General features: G+C 35.1%; 1 protein-coding gene across 4 annotated transcripts in view; it reads right to left on the minus strand.

The window, feature by feature from the left end:
• LOC149531442 (uncharacterized) overlaps positions 1-21,280 on the minus strand; it is a 323,857-nt gene that overhangs the window by 284,249 nt on the left and 18,328 nt on the right. For all 4 annotated transcript variants that reach the window (XM_089808939.1, XM_089808937.1, XM_089808938.1 and 1 more), the window contains exons 3-6: positions 18,043-18,389; positions 9,407-9,524; positions 9,121-9,244; positions 8,921-9,001 (exon numbers count right to left, since the gene is read on the minus strand). In XM_089808939.1, the coding sequence (XP_089665065.1) occupies positions 8,921-9,001; positions 9,121-9,244; positions 9,407-9,524; positions 18,043-18,389 (670 nt within the window). The remainder of the gene's footprint in view (positions 1-8,920; positions 9,002-9,120; positions 9,245-9,406; positions 9,525-18,042; positions 18,390-21,280) is intronic.

The following is a 21,280-nucleotide window of genomic DNA, read 5'->3' on the forward strand; positions in this document are numbered from 1 at the left end:
TTTGTTCTTAAAATCTATTTGTTCACAATGTGGTTTGGAAGGAGGGTTTTAGGCAACACTCTATTTACTCTCGACTTCCTTGTACAAACTTTAACGCCTTTTTGAGGAATAAAGCACAAGTGTGCTTTCGCTCTACTATTGGAGCTACTAGATTCCTCTTTGCAATGGCTGCAAATCAACACATAACCTCCATCACCCAGCATTAGTCGAACCATTTCCACATATTTTCATATGGGGAGCATTTGTCAATTTTGAAGTGGGGGTTTCCAGTGCCAAAACCAATTGTGGCCATTCTTGGAATGATAGAATCTACAAACAAAAGACAACAATAAAATTACTAAGATGGGAACAAAATTATGTAATACCCCGGTTGGGTATCATCTTCAAAGTCTCAAATGAAAAATCATAGAATAATGAATAGAAAATACTTTCAACTAATTTTATCAAATATACAACAAATAACCAGCAATTCATCTAATACATCAAATTCCAACAATCTCATGTTTGTTATTGCATTATACATCAATAATACAATAACTATTATTATCACCCAAATCCAATCTTACAAACAGAGATACAAATAGATTGGAAGTACTAAAAATCAGAGATACAAATAAGTACAAGTGAGACACCTGAAATGACGCCTTCACTGCAATGGGGTTTTGTCCACCGTCTTCCAACTTGTGGGTTTTCATCCTCCAAGCGGGCTGAAAGCTAAAGCTTCCAATTGACTCTCCAAGAGAGCTCAATATCCAGATCAAATCTAAAAAAATATCCGAGCATACTAAAACAAGCTCCTCCTCCCCTTTTTAAACACAACCTAGTGACCTTTCATGTGCCTCTGCTTGACTCTTCACTTTCCAATCCTGTCCTTGTCTCTTTTGCCAGTTCGTCTCTTATTGACTTGCACCTTATTAAGTTGACTTTAACAACTTTATATTAACTCTTCCATAGTTAGTATTAATATGAATGGGATTGGGCATTTAATTTTCAAATGTCCCAAAAAAAGGGGACATTACCATCCTCCCTCCTCGAGATTGTTTTCCCTCAAACAACCACGTGCATGTGATCTTGATGCTTGGGTCCCATATCAGCCTCATGAAAACCACTTGGCAATCCATTGCGCCACTCTGATATGAAAGGACTTAGAATTGCAAAGCCATTCACTGGCTTCCCAAAAGAACAATACCTCAAGCATGCTAATACCAAGATCCCAAATCATCCCACATGCATGATCAGTCAGAACACCCTGCCATATGCTACCATCATATATAAGAAGATCCTCAATCCAACTGAGAATCTCACTCCAACTAAGATCACAAACACCACCATGGTAGAATAACTATGGGAACTTGACTATGTGCCAACTTACTCTTGGAAACATTACAAACCATCGAAATGTTCCTTTTGGATCCCACAAACAAAAAGGTCATCCACCTTCCCAAAAATCTGTAATATCCTACTGCTTTGTGTCCATAATGAGTGGAGTATCCAATCTGCTCAATTGCCACAACGTTGCTCCTCTAATTGTATGCTCTCTAGCTATACTATTTGCCACATCTCTACCCAAGGCTTATTTGTATTAAGCATTATGTCCTTCTGTCAAGGCAGCAACCTCTTGGCTGCAACAAGTATCAATCTGAGACTCCTAGCCATCATCAAACTTGAATAGTGGATTCTCCATTATCCAATCAGCACCAATTCAAAAAGTGAATTACCATGTTTCATCCAATCAACATTATGCGGGCTGAAGGTAATATCATTATCATAGGCCTCAATTTCCTTGTTCATTTGATTTGCATACAAAAGCAAATCTGCTACTATGTCATCATTCTCAGGCCAAAACTCATCATGTGAAAATTCCAGCTTGCTCTTACTTTGAATAGGACCAACTTCATCAAATTGTTTGTCGAGAATAATCTCTAAATCACCAACATAGAAACTTGTATGTTCCTTATCCATAGCTGGTATTTTCTTATCTATATTTTCTCTTTAGTTTCCTCTTTATTGCTACATTACTCACAAACATGATCGAGTGTCCAAGTGTCCTCACATGTGAAGCAGATTTGTTCATGCCTTATAGGAGTTCCTTTAACCTGTAAACCCATGGAGCTAAGCTCACTATCTATCAAGTGATCCTGGAATTTTTTGATTCTAAGCTTGATTAATTCCTCCACGAGCTCAAAACCTGCAAATGGGAGCATCAACCTAAACAATCCTTTGCAATATCTATGTTCCCTCCTCCAGAAAGCTAACAAGGTTAGCTGCAAACTCTGGCAGATTTTAACATCATCTAGAATTGAGGATATGACGGTGTGCATGCAAGTCCTTGGATTTCTTGAATGGTGCTTCCCAATTCCGAACAAAAAGCAATACAACAACTGGACTATTAAGTCATCGCATCCGAGGTCATCATAAGGTAAAAATATTCCACCTTTGCCATAGTATCTAGAATTTTAACCCTCTTGGCAAATACAAGGTCCTTGTCATCATATAATCTCTAAGTTTTTCACAATCAGCTGCAGAACTTTCCTTTACACATCATCATTATATGATGCCATAGGGGTTGTTATTCGCATAATTTGGTTGAGACAAGAGGCAACTGCAAAACTAACATTCCTGTCTGGATGCACCATAAATCTAGGTTGGACCAAAGTTGCCATTGAAGGTTGTAAAGCCCAACCTAGGAGTCTACAATCTATCAGCTCTACTCTAGTCAAATATGTATCCATCACCTCCAACTTCCAAACAATGGCATTTAACGAATTCATGGAGTCTAATTCTAATCCAGCCACATATAAACAATTCCCCAATTCAATTTCTTTTTGCAAGTCTCGAACTTGTTCACCGTTAAATGTGTCATTGAACTCCTTGAAGAACAGATGACTTTTCAGTTTATCCATTGTTTCAATTTCGAAGTCCAACTAAGTTTCCACTAAATCTAATGCACTTTAAATTTTAAAGTTAAACTAGCACCACTTTATTATGTCCTTACAGAAAAATTGTCAACTATAACATACAGTCTAATTTTCTCTGTTATTTCCAAAATGATCCTTAATTGTCCACAAATACTTTGGAAATTCATAAAGCAATGTTAAACTTGTGCTAGTATGATTCATGGGTTACCTCTGAACACACAACAACCACAATAATTTTTCCACTCAGCCTTGGAATGAAGGAGTCCACACCGGAAATCAAAAGAAATCTCTACCATCCTAGCCTGTGTATTATTCTCCAATGTCTTTACTTTATTGCTCAATATTTTGCTTTGGGCCCAAACTATACAGAAATATCACAAATGCAGGTCCAAATATGATATAATTAATGCACCTATTCAGAGCTTACTATGGCAAAATTCAACTGGTGATGTGAACACATCTGCAAAATTAATGAATGACTTGAGGAGAGATACATAGAAGGAAGACAAGGCAGCTAGCTGCAAACAAAGACCTTCTAAATGGAAACACGACCTTACTAAAATGTTGTTGCTGTCAACTGGAGATGCTATACCCTCCACTGTGGACGCTAGATAAACAATGTCTGAACTTTCAGACTTTGGATAAATATACACTTTGAGATATTATTGGTATGTATTTATTACCACCCCTACAAATAATTCAATTCATAAAAATCATTTTTGATGCACCATGCTTGTTTTATTAATTGCTAGCTCCTACAATCATTCTGCTATGTAACTGACTATTTCTACCCCTTGCTTATTAACAGTATTATCAAAGTCGATGTCTAAAGGAAAAGTCTAAATCTCTCGAAGGGCAACAACTTTATAAGCCATGGGTTTGATCATGATTATATTCGCCAGTCTTCAATTAAATATTCTCGTATTTCACCAAGAAAGTATGTTACGGAAGCTATAGACTCATAAATAATTAAATGATCCCACACAAGTATTAAGAGTCGCCCCATAATTTAACAATAGAAGCCCAAATATTCAATTTATCTGTATCGGCTTCCCCAACTGTAATGAAAATTTCCAGTCTCAAAGATTAGAGCCCGATAAAAAATGGATAGTGGATTATTCACCAATAATATCATAACCTTGTACATTTCCCATGAACTTCATGGATGGCAATATTAGCTTGATAGCATTGTTTTCTATGGCGGTGAGAAACAACCAATAGAATAAAATATTTTCTCTCTTCAACTTCCAAATAATCACCCCTTCAACGAGCCAACAAGAGAAGATGGTATCGGCTGCCAAAAAATGTGAAACGCCTCCCCAAAAGCTCATGCAAGAAATTTATTGAGTAATTGAGTCTTCTAGAAAGACCAGTTGACTTTAATCCTCTATCTCAATTGTTCCTAGTTTTAATGACTTCATCGTATGTGCACAATATCAATTCTTTAAAAGAAAATGGTTCACACGGTAACTCCAGTCTTAACAATCTTACTAATTGTCAAACAATTATATGTATCCCCTCCATTCAACAGCTAGAACCAACATTTCTTTTTTTCTGGCAAAATCATTATTGTTTAGATTATCTCCATGACAGAAAAAAGTAATTTTTTTGAACGGACTCAACTATCTCCTCGACGAAAATTCACATGCCAAGGGCTATCAACTCCACTCTATTTGTATTGTCATGAATATCTCCAATACTCTTCATTGCTCGATTATAGCTAATTCTTGGCTCCCAGACTATAATTCTGACGTTGAATATTATATGGAAGAGGTGGTACTTCTCTCCTGATGAGGTCTTCCAATAATTTGCTCCTCCAACTTTGGATGCAATAGCAATTTCAAGAAACGGATGGATGCGAGGTCTCATTACAAAGCTTAGCAATAGCCCATCAATTCCACTGCTTCAAATGCTATCAAAACTTCCATGGTATAATGTTCCTATCAATAGCCTGCAGTAGGAGTTAATTTGTTGTCACCACAATCAATATTATCACCATAAAATTTTGAAGCAACCACTAAATATATAGCCAATATTTGATATGATTCATGACAAACAGATTGCTTCTATTCCTTTGTCATCCCACCAATGGTATTACATTTGATCACCTGCAATTGTAGCCTCCTACATTTTCAATTATAATTTAGATGTTGCGCTAAAGAATTGATAGCAGCATCGCATAAGCTCCTCTATTACAAATAACGTTACAATCTCAAGATGAGAAAACATTAATGATTCCCAGCTCTTCCGTCTCACAGCTAATGCACGACAACAAAAGTAAAAATCATACAATACTTCCAGTTTGAATGTGTCTAGAAAGAAAATTATTCCCCTCAGTCTTCTTAGATGCGGCCAGAAAGCCTTATTAAATACAGACAGAGTGACACTATTGCAACCTTCCCATCGTTTCCAAATCCTAGTAATTGATGTGGCAAATAACTCTGTGCAAAACAAGCTTATCTTTGAATGCAAATAACTGATACCTTCCAAAGATAAATATTCACGGCACTAGTGTTCAGTTCTCAAACCCGTAGGAAATTAATACTCTTCAAATAATCTATAATTCTCTCTAGTTTATTCTCAGCACTATCTAGAACAATCACGAAATCAATAGAGCTCATGACAGAGCTCACAGCAAGGATATATGTTTGAAAAATATGCAACTCGAAACACAATCCTCCACAAACACTGAGAAATCCCCTCACCATTTTTCTCTAAGGGAATATGCAGCTTCTCAACCACAATGAAACGGCTCATGACAAGATATTAATGACCAATAGAAAGCTCCAATTTTCACATAGTTCACCCAGAATGTTAGTAATGAAACTTCTGATTATATCCAACAGGATGGCAGGATACATGGCTCTAATACCACTGTAATACCCCGGCTGGGTATCATCTTCAAACTCTCAAATGAAAAATCGCAAAATAGTGAACAGCAAATACTTGTAAATGATTTTATCAAATATTCAACAAATAACCAGCAATTAATCCAATATAACAGATTCCAACAATCTCTAGTTTGTTATTGCATTATACATCAGCAATACAATAACTATTATTATCAGCCAAATCCAATCTTACAAATAGAGATACAGTCAGATTAGAAGTACCGAAAATTAGAGATACAAATAAGTACAAGTGACACACCTGAAATGACGCCTCTACTACGATGGGGTTTCATCCACCATCTTCCAACTTGTGGGTTTTCATCCTCCAAGTGAGCTGAAAGCTAAAGCTTCCAATTGACTCGCCAAGAGAGCTCAATATCCAGATCAAATCCAAGCAAATATCCAAGAATACTAAAATGAGCTCCTCCTCCCCTTCTTAAACACAAACTAGTGACCTTTCATGTCCCTATGCTTGACTCTTCATTTTCCAATCCCGGTCTTATCCCTTTTGCCAAGTCATCTCTTATTGATTTCCACCTTTAATATTAAATTGACTTTAACAACTTTATATTAATTCCTCCCTAGTCAGCATTAATATAAATGGGGTTGGGCAATTAATTTTCAAATATCCTAGAAAAAGGGGACATTACAAATTACAACTGATTCATATTATTATTTCTTTCTGGATTTTTTGTATCACTATGATATGGAGTTGAAATTCCATAAAAAGCAATATGATATCGTGTATCGGTATGATATGGTGGTTCGTACTAATAAACAAAATTTTATTACATTAGTGTTCTCATGAATGGCAGGTAATAAACTTTATAACTAAAAGTATACTATATAGCATTGTTCCCAAACTCGGAATTGGCAAGGCTGACTCAACTCATAAATTGGCCTCGACTCAGCTACAAATTGGCAAAATGAAAAAACCCTTAAAATTTAAAGATTTTAATGATTACAAACTTATTTCATGCACCTTTTACTAAATATAACTTAAAAACACTATAACATCATCAAATAGAAGCTAACATACATAAACAAGAAACATAAATGACAAATCCATCACATAAGTAAAAAAAAATTGTAGCTGAAGTAAATGGAAAACATAGGATCATATGATATGTCACACAGATAGATAGAATTATAAATATTGTCAAATCATAAATGTATGAAAGATTCGTAAAACCAATCGCATCAAATCATAAATATATGTAAGATCCATGATGATGAAAGTGAAACGGTAACAGTGTAAACAAAAAACAAGTCTATCTGCTCAATCTCTAGCTTTAGCCTCATCCTCAAGTTCTGCTGCAACCTCAGCCTCAACCTCTGAGTATCCTATTTGTCTGCTACCCAGGCATCTAAGGTAGGTCTTAGAGGCCCAAGTAGCCACAGCCCCTACATGTGAGCTGGACTCACAAACAACATAAATAAAGCATGTGTCTCTAGCTATGCGTGTGCCTGTTCGTCTACCAAAACGTGCTCTATCCTCCTCCTTTGCCATAACCACAACCTCAACCTCTATATCTATCTAGTTAACCTAGTCAAGGTCCTTAGTGAAGACTAGATCAATAGCCTCAGTGAGCCAATCTGACTCTGGATCGATCTCGTCTAGAGTGATCAGAGAGGTGTCAAGGTTCAAAATCTGTCTAGTCCTAAGACGAAGGTTGTAATGAAGAAAGACAAGATCATTCAACCTCTGCACAGACAACCTACATACATAGTTTCTATCATCACTCTAGTTTCAATCATCGCTCTAGTTTTCTAGGTCATCAAATATGGGAATAGGGATGCACCTATCCTTGGTGAGGTGTATGAGTGCATTGATTCTATGCTTGGCCAAATGACGCCATTTGTGAGAGAGTACCCCACTTTAACATTTTACAATGAGCACATTTGACCTATTATTCTACACAAATAGGACATCATAAACACTCCCTTGAATGTGGTTGCTTATGCATTAAATCTAAAGTGGCACATACTTAGGTTTGGTAGAGTTGTACTGATTCAGGATGATTTGGTGAAGGAAGGGCTCTTCAAGCACATTGATAGGATGTATCATATTAAAATTGTTGGCAAGGTTCACATTGAGTGGAAGAGATTTGCTACTAATGGGGGTTATAAGGCCGTAGCAAAGGAAGACAAGAACTATGGCACAAAAAGATCCAACTTTGTGATGGACTTGTCATGGACTAAAATTAGTGACTACCACACTACCCATTCGTTTTTTCTCTCATGTTTCTAGTTCTTCAACTTCTGAGAGGAACTAGTCTACTTGTAGGTCCGACCACTCTCTGAAGAGGAATAGACTTACCTCTAAGAGAGTGGAGAAGCTAATGGTTGTACGTAGTGACTTACAAATCACTAGTTGCAGAACACGTGTACAAGGAAAGTCGAGCAGCATGATGGGATGTAGAACCAGAGGAGCCATCGCAAATTGATGAGGGTGAGGATGCTTCAAATGTAGGGTTGGTTAGTGTTCCTTTGGCGGATATTGACCTTTCCGAGACTGGTAGTTCCGGTGACAAGGGGTTTCTAGACCTCTCAAGGGATGATTAGAGGCCTCCTTCACTACATTTTGACATTTTGATTTTGTACTTGTTTTAATATCATGCTACTCATTGTAATCATCTTTGATTCTTTATGATCAGATGCTTTTAGTATCATTTAATAAAAATCTTCCATTTGCTAATTTGACATTTTATTATTTTATCAAGTATTCTTATTTCTAGTTAGTAACTCAATATTGAAAACTTCAATGTTCATTGTTCATTGCTCAATGTTCTAGAATTTAGTAATGTACTATTTTAGTAATTAGTATTTGGCATTTTACTTCTTAATAGTCTTATACATCTTTTGATAGCTAGCATGGCAATGTAAAAAGCACAACAGAGGAAAAACCATTATATATCTGCATGAAAGAGTTGCCGAGTGACAAAATCTAGAAGAGGAATTTTCAAAAATGTTCAGAAAGCATATCTGAGAAATATTCCGTAAATTCCCTGTACAAAAAGGGTACATTCTTCACATCCTTAATTTTACAGTTCAAAAGATATCAGTAGTGAACAATTTCAGAAGAACAAAGTCTCAAGGTCTGTAACAAACCCGTTAACCATGAATGGAATATAAATAGACCCAGATAACCAAGCATGCGCCTTCTATCAGAAGGTAGTTCCTTCCATGTATCTGTCAAGTAGGTTAGACAACAAAGCCATAAAATTAAGAGTTAGATATTGTTTACCAATTGCCAAAATGAAGTGAAGGGAAAAATGAGTCAAAACTTCCAAAATGAGAAAAACCCTTACCTAGACGGGAAAGAATGTCTGTCAAACCCTCACACAAACAAAAATTGCTTTCCTCTAAAAACCGTTTATTACTCTTAAGACCTTGCATACTTTCATTCATTATTAAATCTTCCTGTAAAAATTGCTGCATAATAAAACAGTTTTAGCAAACTGCAATCTCAATGGAAGCCCCATGTAAAAGAGCATGCTTTGAGGAATGAAAAAAATACATACTGAAGAATATAAGAAATTGAGACCATGACAAACTTAAGACAGAAATTTTTGCCAGCATAGAAACAGAAGTCACCTGAAATATGGCAACATGTAACTGTTCATCCAATTGTTTAATCATACACTCAAGGCGATCCACATTCTCGGCCAACATAGAAAACTTGTCAGGTTCTGTTCTCACAACATCCAACATCCTACAGAACAAATAATCAATTTTTAGTTTTTATTTTTTATTTTTGGAATGATTATATATTACCAGAGAATGGAAGGTCACAATATCTACTCAACAGAAAGCACCCAGTTCAGACCACAGTCATAATCAAATAGCAGACAATTACAAAGAGGGCTCAACAAGGAGCATCCAGTTCAAAAAGCATAATTAAAGGCATATATTAGGATAGATACAAATTTACATAGGATATAACTTCGGTGTTTCCTGCATCTAATATCAAAGCCCAAAAAAGGCTACAGAGTGCAAGTATATGTTCTAACATTCACTACCCCCCTCCCTTCCACAGAAGGAAATAGGGAGACTTCAGTCAGGTTCTTATCATTTGAAGCCACTACTTCCAGGGCACTATCTGGTTTAGTCTTCCCTGATCAACCTTCTCACCTATTTCCTTTGAACTTGTCTTCTAACAGCATTGCATAAGTGCAGTAGCAGTTTTCATTCTAAAAATCCAAATATTCTTGGGCAGATTCAAGTTTTCCTTCATTAGCATAGGGCGAAAAGTTTGCAGATCTAATCTCCACTCTTTAACATTGGTTTGACCTGTATAAAGTAATCCTCTGAAATTTTCATTGGAAATCTACATGTTCAGGGTAACTTGCATGGCAATAGAAAACGTGATGAATCTCTTGGAGGACTCTGCCTACTCTTTCCTTGAATTATGCCTTCTTTTCTCAACTTCGATAAAGATAAGAAGACCTCAGTAGTAAAAATATACCAAAATAAATTGCAATTAGCATTAACCACATTCACATAACCAAACAGCACTCCATGTAAAGAAATGGTACCGGATCTGTTCCAACCCCCAACATTACAATCAAAAAGATTTCTAACTTCTTTTGCAAAAACACAATCAAGGAATAGATGCTGAACAGTTTCAACAGAGCAGAAATTGCTGCCAGTATTAAAAACAGATTGACAGCAAACATCTCAGGTAATAAAAGCGACCTAAAACAAGACTTTGTAGCATCAACGACATGGGGAACAACACCGTTTGAGCACTTTAGACCACTGAGCTTGAGTAAGAGAAAGATTCCAACAGTCATTCAGGTGATTGAAGATATTAGATATATAATGTTCCCTTCCTAATCATTTCAGCATGGTGACCGTTAGCATATTCAGTGGGTTATCATAGGCTAATAAGTTAAAGTTAGAGGACTCATGGAAACAGTTTAAGCTAGCTTATTTGACAATGACATGGGTTGTACTGAGCTCAGGCAGTTGAGATTTTCATAACACCCTTTTCACAACTGGATAAATAATTGAAGCTTGAACTGGCTCTCGGTAATACAAGCTTAACAAGTTATTGCTGAATAAATGGAAAACTTTGAACTAAATACCAAATAAAGACCAAAACTATAAACAGAACTTCATAATGAGTCTAAATCAGGTGGTTTGATATGACATCGTATTGTCTCTGGACAGAATTTTTTTTTTAAAATCACCAAAATTTCCTAACTGCAAGTGCTTAATTTTTACTCTTTGGAACAAGAATTCATAAAGTAGATCCTGCCATGAAAAGCCCCCCTTTTCTAATAATTGCTGTTTTCAGAGAGAGCAACAAAATAACCGCATGCATCAAGTATAGAACCACTTGCATCCCTAGAATTCTTTAAGATTTTCAATTGCCACAGCCTAATAAAATGGTAAAAATATTTACGGTCCTTAAGTGCCAATGTTCCTTCTCCTGGTTAAATGTTCATCCTTACTCCTAAAACTTTTCATCTTTTAGGTGTGTCATTTAAAATTCTTTTGTGTAGCTTTCATCCTTGTAATTAAAAGGTATTGGAAGCTAAGCTTTGCAATAATTTCCAAGATCTAACAAGAGTATTAGACAATAGGTACTATTAATCTTATGAAAATTTAAGTCATTGGTGCAAAAGGGTCTTCTTCGCCTAGAGGCGTCACATGTAAGTTTCGCAGAAGAATCAATAGAAAATTGGATGCTAAATACATCTTCAAAGCTTGTCATAGTTTCCAATATCCTCTAGACCACTACCAACGAGGACACACTGCATGTGTTATTCTACTCCACAAAAAGAAGCTCATTGGAAAAATGAGGAGGTAAATAAGTCTGTAAACCCTACAGTGCTTCAGATATCCTCTAACTAACATATGCCTCATTTGTATTTTTCACTAGAATTGTAATACTTCAAGTTTTCACAAATCCTATTGCAGCTTGTCTAATCTGTAATAGTTTGGGAATTACACTAGAGGATTCCACACAACAAACACCTAAAGAGCTTCCTCTAAATTTATCATAGAGGGTTTCCACCAAGACACTCAGAGGTCATTGAAAGACCAAAATAAATTATCACAAATGATCTATAAATAGGGAAGGTGTTCCTCGAGCTCGGATTGATATTTCTGTTAATAGGAGAAAACTTGAATGAATTCAAATAGCATTAACTGAGAAAGAAAACTGGAAATGTAAAACAAAGCAAAGACGATGAATGAAGACAAGTTTAAAGTTTAACCTAGAGAAACTCAATCTTGGAGTATTTTGAAAATGGCATTACAAAGAGGTTTCTGCCCTTTGGCTTGATGCACCAAACCCTTACACCTCTGTCCAAGCTCTAAGCAATCTCCTAGAACTCCTAACTCACTTCTGCTATGACAGTCTCAAAACACAGAGAATTATCCTAGAATCTCCCATGACAGGCCTCAACAATGCATATGAGCATTGTTTGCAAACTCAGCAAGTTGTCCTTCCCAAAATGATTAATTCATAAGTTAACTTGCAACTCGATTAGGGCACAGTTTCCAGTAAGTTTTATGCCTTAAGATATTGACTGAAAAAGATGCCCTAAAGAGTGCTTGTATATTAAAAACGAGTCTTGAAGACCTTGCTGTACTGAAAAACATGTCCTACAACATGTTTGTAGACTGAATCACCACAGACTGAAAGAGGTGCCTTCAATGACTATACAAGCAATGTGTCCTAAAACACCTGTTTACCAAAAAAGATGTCCTAAAACATGACTATAGAATTAAAAACTCTGACTTTTTGGTCCTATACATTATTAGTTACCCAGCTTTGCCAAGCCTTTGTCAAGTTTTGATGAGGAGAAATGTTTCACAGACAAGTCTGAGTATTCAAACTATCCATATGAGCACTAAGAATGCTTTAAACAGATACTGAAAGAATGATTTGAAGTTTGAACACCCCTAAAAGGGACCGTCTATTGATTTATTATGGATTTGGCAGGCAAAGAGGATGGGATCACATCAAGGAAAGAAAAATTTGAGAATTGAATTTCACTGGATGTGCACAACCAAACATGATGTTGCCACTTCTATCAAAGAGACAATTGTGATTTTGTCTCAGCGATGACAAAATTGCCACAGTGGATACACTTTTGCCACATAATGCAACCAGCAATCTCACCAGAAAGAAGAATAATCATTTTCAAATCTTCCCTCTACTATCAAATCATGCATTTTGATGTCTAAAACCATCTGTTACATTATCCAGTATCAAGAAAGTGTCCTTGTCTCAAAAATAATGCCATTAACTACAAAAAACTGGATTTCTGGGTTTCCCTCAAGGAAATCACAAAACAGATTACTGGAGAGATTCCTCTAATTTTCTCCCAAAACATATCCACCATGTTGGCTCCCAAAACCGCAGATTGGAAATCCAAGAGCCTACCACTTCTCTGATAGGACTTCTCAATCAGTTCTGGCCAACGAATGAGAATACTTCTCAATTCCCCTGCACTTCAGGCTCCGCTACACCCAAGCGGGTAAACCTTCACCTCAAACGCTAACTGTCTGGTTCAAAGCTTTTCTATAGCAAATTTAAACTTCTGGAGTTCTACAGCTGGCAAGGTTCTCAAACTCAATTAAAATGAACACTGCATGCTGGATAATGGCTGAATGTTTTGTATAATTGAATAATAATTAATTTGATGCTTGTAGGAAGGAATATATAGATTTCCTGACTTCAATAATAGAAAGACCAGTGCCTTTTGCTCATCCGGGCAATAGAGTCAACTTCAATGAATTTTCATGTACAACTTTATAAAGTTCTTATGTACTTATATTGCCAACAATTAAATAATCAAGATGCGATAGATCAAATATTTAATGCAATCTTAAATTAGTCCAGATTGAGTTTTAACTCCTTTGGTAGGGAGACAAACTAGACATAGATATGGAAACAATTTTATATTTCAATATCTGTGATGATCAAATTTAAAATGCTAAATGAACTTGTCCACTTATCCGATGTTTAAATTGTATACAAATTCCAAAAAATAATTACAAAAGACGATTCATCTGCAGTTTAAATCTCCATGCCTTTAATAATAAACAAAAGACTTCTTATTTTATTATTAAAATAAAATAATTGAATAATAATAAAATAATTGAATTCATATTACAAAGTCATATTATTGCTCCTTATTCCTCCGTACAAATTAATATAAAATGCTTCTTCTTAATATGAATGTTTTCGAATATGTCTTATTTTTTAATAAAACAACTCCTATTTATATATTGAAAATAGAAGTAAAGTGTCCCTTCATTTATGAAAGGATACAACTTTTCTTCTAAGTAATATTTTCCTAATTAAACAAACCTTTAGTAATAGCACCTTTTAATCTTTTATTATTATAAGCACTTTAATATATCTCTCGGGTCCTTTTAATTATTGACGACATCTCCATAGTTATAACTTTGGAGAAGATGAATATTTCATAATTTATTTCTCCGGTCATGAATCCTAGATTCATTGCTTTGCCAGCAAATAAAAAGTTTCATATTACACAAAATTTTAATCATAACTTTATATTATGCCTGTTCATCGCGCAAATCATCTCTTCCTTCAACATGACCTTTCAAAATTGTCTCTGACTTCACTTCAACCAAGTGTATCCAAGTGTACACAGTCGACTCCATATGTAGCCGCACGTATATTGTATTTGTGAAGGTATATAGTGTTGTTCCGTTTTTTTCAAATTATTTTCACAGGCATACAAATGGTGATTCGAACATATCCTCCTTTGCTCTCCATTCCATTAAAGTCCGAGTTTTACTTTTAATGATACCTAGATTTATGGTTCACTCGATATCTCAACGTTTTCACTATAATTCTAACAAATATTTCTTCAGACATCACCCTAGTATTTATGTGTAGAGAGAATTGATTTATTCTTGACAGAATCAATGAATTGCTTTCATATCGCCATTCCATTTCAATGTATTCTCCTTCAATCTCACGGCTGTCATCTTTTTAATATCTGATGCTACTCCCATTTGTAATGTCCTTGTTTTGGCTGGCATCGTTTTGCGTGCCAGATCAGTCTATCACAAACTTTCGTAGACGGGTGGTTGTGATGAGAGAGTCATTCTGGCGTTTATTTGGGGATTGGATGGTTTATTATGCTCTTGGAGATATTATTTTATTTATATTTTATCATTACTTCTTATATTGGGCCTACATGTTATAATTCTAAGTTGAGTTGCACTTTTTATTTTATAAAGTTATTTAATTATAAAAGTGCATTATAATGGGATTTTATAATGGATGCTTCTAGAAGTTCTTAGTAACTTCTTAGAAAAGTGAATAAATAGAGGGCTTGGCCTCTCATTTAAAAAAAAACATACTTGATTTGATGATTGTACTACCTTGTCTCTATGAGCATTTGTGGCACCATCTAGGTCTGCAAATATTCAGCATAATCCCTTGAGAACGATACCTCACAAGAGATTGTATAACTGAGGAAGTGAAAGATCTTCTGAAGGGTTGCACTTTGGAGATAGTATTCAGCTATCTCAAGCTGAGCATAATTTGTGGCCAAAGGCCAACATCTAGAGGATTTATTTTGAGGAGTTTAATTGCATATCTTAAGGAAGTTTTTACTTCAGTTCTGAAGGGTTGATTGTTGGGGCAAATCGGAATTCTTGTTGCATTTTCACGGTCAGCTATACTCAGAAAATTATCATTTTGGTAGAGAAGAATATTAAGGAGGGGTTCGAAATTGGCAAGAAGAGTAAAGTGTTTTCATCTAGCTTCATTAATATCAATCAGGCAGGGTTTTTCGAGCTAGGGTTTGCAGTAAATATTGGAGTTCGAAAATTAGCAGCTGGAGCCATATATTTGACCGAAACTCCTTCATCGCTGGTTGTCTTTGTGTGAAATCAAGTTTGCAACCCTGCTACAGCCCAGGCGCTCAGATCTGAGCCATTTTCGTCACTAATCAAAGCACTAAAAAAATTCATAAAGAATTTGCAGAGTTGCAGTTTGAAATTCGCAGTCATACCAGACCTAGGCAAAATTGATTGGAGGTCATTCTGGCGTTTTGCATTTGAGTAACAAAGTACGGCAGTGTTGGCAGGTTGTATAGGGGCAGGTCAAGAACAGATCTGAGGTTGCAATTCGGTCATCATTCAGTCAATATCATCGGCATTAATCCAGGTTCTCCTTATTTCAATATAACAGTTAGTTGAGTGAATGGGAGTCACAATTGTAATAAGGGTTTGAAATTTTAGTCATTGCTGTCACAGTTATTAAAAAAAAAAAACCAGTCACTGTCTACTTTGCATATTTTAATTAAAGTCTATTGTATGTAACAAACATTAAAGAGCAATTAAAACAATGAGGACTCTTTGCATTGCATCCTTGGTAGAAGATAGATAGTGCCAACTTCATAAAAATCTGAAGTACAAATCAGATTGCTTGCCAAGTGTTTGATGAAATTGCTTAGTACATATTCAGTATTTTACATTGCACAGGTCAGACTACATGCCAAGTGTTTGACGTAATTACATAGTTCAGTATTAGTAGTTTTTAGTGACCTTTGTGTAAGGGTCATTACACCGTTGCATATGCTCAAACTGTTGGAGCTTTGAAGTAAAATTGACTCCTTTAGGGTTGTTGCCAATGTCTTCAATTTGGGGCTCTGTATTGGTATTTGCATTCTCTTCATACCAATTGTTTGAAAGAATCGCACAAGGAGAAATAGAGAAGTCTTGGTGAAGTACATGAAGGGGTTCTTGAAGTGGATTCGCATCTGTGTTTGTCATCATAACTGTAAGACATTATCTTCAGACGTTGTCACTGGCATTTCGTCTCTGTTACAGTGCACTCACATGCTGAGGTAAATGATTTGAGCCACGCCATACCTAATGAATCTAAGAGAGTAGGGACATAATATTTTAGCGTGACATGTCTCTAGAACAGGAAACATAGAAGGAGCTTTACCAAGTGAACTTCTATCTGCATTCAGGTTAGAAAAATGGAAGCCAATGCAATAGTAAAACATTTATCCCTGCTATCCATGGGTTGTTCATGATGTCCTGCTTGCTATCATATCCACTGCTCACATATGAAGCAATTTCTTTATTGCTAGTTCTGTGATACTTCTGCTACCAGCGTAGTCTAACTTCTTGTTGACTTTCTTTGTATTGATGTTCTATTGTTGCCTTCCATCAAAATAAATCTACACACTTGGGCCATTATACTTATTACTCTTCTTATTCATGTGTATGCTTTCAGAAATACACCAGGTCTAATTCCAAAATACTGGTTTAAGCCTTTGATTCCAACATTATCTCTCAAATGGGAATATAATCCTTTGCAAAAATTCGGGCTCCATCACACCAAATGACTCCCCAAGGTCAATTCCAGAATAATTTAATTTATTACAAAAGAAATTTAAAATAAATGAATAATAACCTCTGTTGTCTGATTTACATTCTCTTTTGTTATTTATGACATGTATTACTACTTAGCTCCACTTTTCTGATGTTTCTGCAGCAGACGACATCGAACATGCCGTTTTCACAGTTGAAACTCTAACAAAGCAAGAAAGAGGCTTATCGATTTCAGAATAATGTACATTGTTTATCAATGATTGAATACAATAAATTGTGCTTTATTTATCAGTACTTTTCACTAAGAAGCTCATTACCTAATATTGACTATTGCAACAACACATATTGGAAATGAACCATCATTTTCTGCTTCCTTCAGCAAGGAGAATATCTATTGCTCACCAGCTTTTGTAGGAATCTTAGCATATTTTGCCTATGATAAATCAATCTAATGACTAAGTCTGCAATAAGGAAGTAAGGTATGGCTCAGTTAGTACAGCTGCAAATCTGAACCAGGAAAAACAATTACAGATTATGAAAAGTGATATTTTAATAAAATTTCATGAATACATGTTTCCTTCAACAATAATGCTGATCAAGTCATTATTAATTATTGCTCGACACTATGATCAAGCATTTATTATTACATTTTTTTCATCGCAATTATTTGATTCAATAATACTGTCTTATACCAATATATTGACTTGACAAAGTGTACTGGCAACAACTAACTTATAAGTGATTCGCCATTCCTTCCAATAAATAACAACTAAATTTCTCAATAAGCATTATTTCCTCTATCCACCAGGAAACATAATTACAGGCTTCTATATAAGGTACACATATTAAATTCATTATACAGCTAAACACAAACAGAAATTTACCTCATAAACAGTGCAGAATAATGTTTTATGCAGGCATTTCTGGCCATAATCTCATCCACAATAAGAAAAACGGTGAGACCATCAGCGAAGGATGAAAAAACACTTGGAATGTGGATGCTATTGAAAGAGGTGCACAGTTTGTTGTTTTTTGTTTCTTTTGAGTAGATGGAATCAACTTGTCTCGCCAAATTGTTTAGTACTGCCCTCAGGCGACATACAACCTCAGAAAACTCCATGAAAAATGGTAAGGAATGAGCAAATGCCCTCTGCGGCTCTCCTTCTAATAGCACCTCTTGAGAACAGGAATGACCAAACAAGAGTAGCTTTGTATAGATACTTTTTGAGGCCTGTACAGGTAAAGCTTGTTATTAGAAAAATAAGATTTGAAATTCTGCAGTGACCAAACTGTTTACAAAAATTGAAAACCTTTCCACCATAACCTAGTAGCTATTAATATTTTCCACAAGCTTCTCAATGAGAAAGAAATTCGGTCCAATAAAACCAAATCAATAAGAAAATGGATAAAAACTATATTAAACATGCATCAGAACATTCTACAGTAATTCTACTCTCTTCCATTGTGATGGAAAAATAGCATGGCCATTCCTATTGCCTAGTTATAGACAGGTGTCAATGACTACAAGTAATTAGGCTATAATAGCGAGAAAAGTTTATAGATAATGAATGGCCAATTGCGATCCACATAAAGCTAGAAAAATTGAACAAGGATAAATCAGTGGATAGGACTTTAAAAAGTAAATCCTCATGTAGGTCATAGGACATCAGATAAGCATTTTTATGGGATAAATCATCAGATAGAAATTTCAAAGGGAAACCATCATGCAGAGCATACACCATCAAAGAACCATTTTAGTCAGTTATTATCTAGAACTGTTCAATGCATGATTGTCAAAATATATATTCTTAAAATTAAAAAGGTACTCCTGTGAACTTTCAAATGGTGTGGGTCTCATCATCATATTTTTCTGTTAAAACACTTTATACCTATCGACGCTAGATCACCATTTTTTTACTTCCGAGCTCACAACTTTTTGCCTATATCTCCAATTCTTGCAAAGTTGGAAAGGTATTCCAATTTTCAAACCTATTCATCTTCCCCAAGTACATTTTTTTTTTTTTTTTGTAATTTCATATTTTGCTTAATTACTTGAACATTTTCGCACCTAAAAATAATTGTTGAAGAACGAACCAAGCATGTGGATGTTCACTGTCATTACATATGACAGCTGATTGAAGACGGGACTATAGATTTGCAGTATATTCCTACCACAGATCAGACTGTAGACATTCTCACCAAGCCTCTTGGTCCTGATAAGTTTGTCAAATTCAAAGGACAGCTTGGTGTGTTAGATAGATTAACCATTAAGGGAGGGTATTACAATAATCGATAAGTCGTCTATTATTAGTTAATGGTTATCTATTGTAAATATCTAATAAGCTTTAAGTTTGCTTTCGTTTTTTGCTTTCTCTAGAATAGAATGTTTCTGTTCTTTACAATCGTTTCCTAAGGAAACATCGTCTCATTCTTTTGTATAAATTGACCTTTCGGTCTCTGCTAATATCAAGCATTTACCAATTACTTCATAATAAAATGTATATAAAATTTTGAAAATAAAATAAGGGACATTGATTATTAGTGACATAGGAAAATAACTCTCATGGTCACAACACCTTCACGTCACCACAAAGCCATTACAAGAATCCTTAATAATAAAAACATTACGTAATCACATCACCAACAAATATAATGCAGAATCAATCACTACTATATAGCTTTGGCAATAAATCATACAAAGGCATTCATGATTGATGCCTAATACTATTGGGTTGTCCATGTTTGGCGTACTAGTTGATATCGCTGTAACATAGTCACCATATAATTATAACTGCTACATGTTTCATTTTTTGTTTAAAATGGAGATTACTGAGTCACTATTATGGAGATGATCATTATTATCTCCAAATTTAATGCCTCTCTTACAGAAGGAACAAACATAGTTTGTCTACCACCAGTTCCATCGAGAATGTAGGCATCATTGAATGCCATATATGCCCATGTTACAAGTAATCAATATGAAAAGTAATCAATATGACCAAGGAAGGCAATGACTAACTAGGAAATCAATTAAGTTTCAAGTCAACAACTTCAACAAAATAATCAATAATGAAAATAATAACTAAGATAGGAGAACAGATTGGTTATGAAGAATTATATAAAATAAATGATGCCTTTCACAAATTCAAAGGTCGCAACCTTTCAAACTTGCAAAGATAAATAGGAGAAATCAATTCCTTTTCTGGCATCATCACAAAATTACTCATCAATAATTAGATCAGTGGAATACACTCAAATATAGAGCAGTTAGGTATGACATCAAATACACCACCAAATGAATATACATATAGAACTGATAGGAATAATCGGAATTGAATCCCATGTTCATGGAATATTTATAAAAGATTCTAGGAAAAAGCAAGTTTGTATAATTTACATTGCCACCTCTGAGAGGATCAAGTATAGCATACATATCAAAGATCACCATTGCATGGTTCTCGTTGTCCAAGACAAAGAGGGATACTCCATCATATAAAATTAATAAGATTTGTAAGTTCCGAATTTTTTTAATAACCATCAGTACCTACTAACAAAAAACTAACAACCAGTAAGGGACTGAAATACACAAAGTCAAAACATAATTTTTATATATTCACTAGCTTAGATATCTTTATACATCTATCTAAAAGACACCGAGAGATATCAGTCTCGATGCACCTATTCCAATAAATAGTTATTGAGAATAGATAGGCGCCTCGAGATTGATATATCTTGGCATCTTTTAGATAGATGTATAAAGATATCTAAGCTATTTATTAGAATAGGCGCATCGAGACCGATATATCTCGGCGTCCTTTAGATAGATGTATAAAGGTAACTAAGCTAGTAGCATCTACAACGCCACATGTAATCCTTAAAATTATTAATTTGAAATATGCTTTTTTAAGGCATGATGCTTGTCATAATCCTTATGCTTTATAAATATTGTAATATAGTAAATACATTTTATACAATTAATCTCCTTCCAAAGATTTTAGTCTTTCTTCCTCTGCTTTCCTTTTTGCGAGTTGCTTCCCTGGCTTCATCTTTTCATAACGATCATAAGAAAATGGTGGTGAAATTATAAGTCCATCCAAAGACTTAACTCATGATATAGCAACA

This window comes from Cupressus sempervirens, chromosome 11 (assembly GCF_028749045.1).
Source record: "Cupressus sempervirens isolate cs-2001-9-10 chromosome 11, ASM2874904v1, whole genome shotgun sequence".
NCBI classification, from domain to species: Eukaryota; Viridiplantae; Streptophyta; class Pinopsida; order Cupressales; family Cupressaceae; genus Cupressus; species Cupressus sempervirens.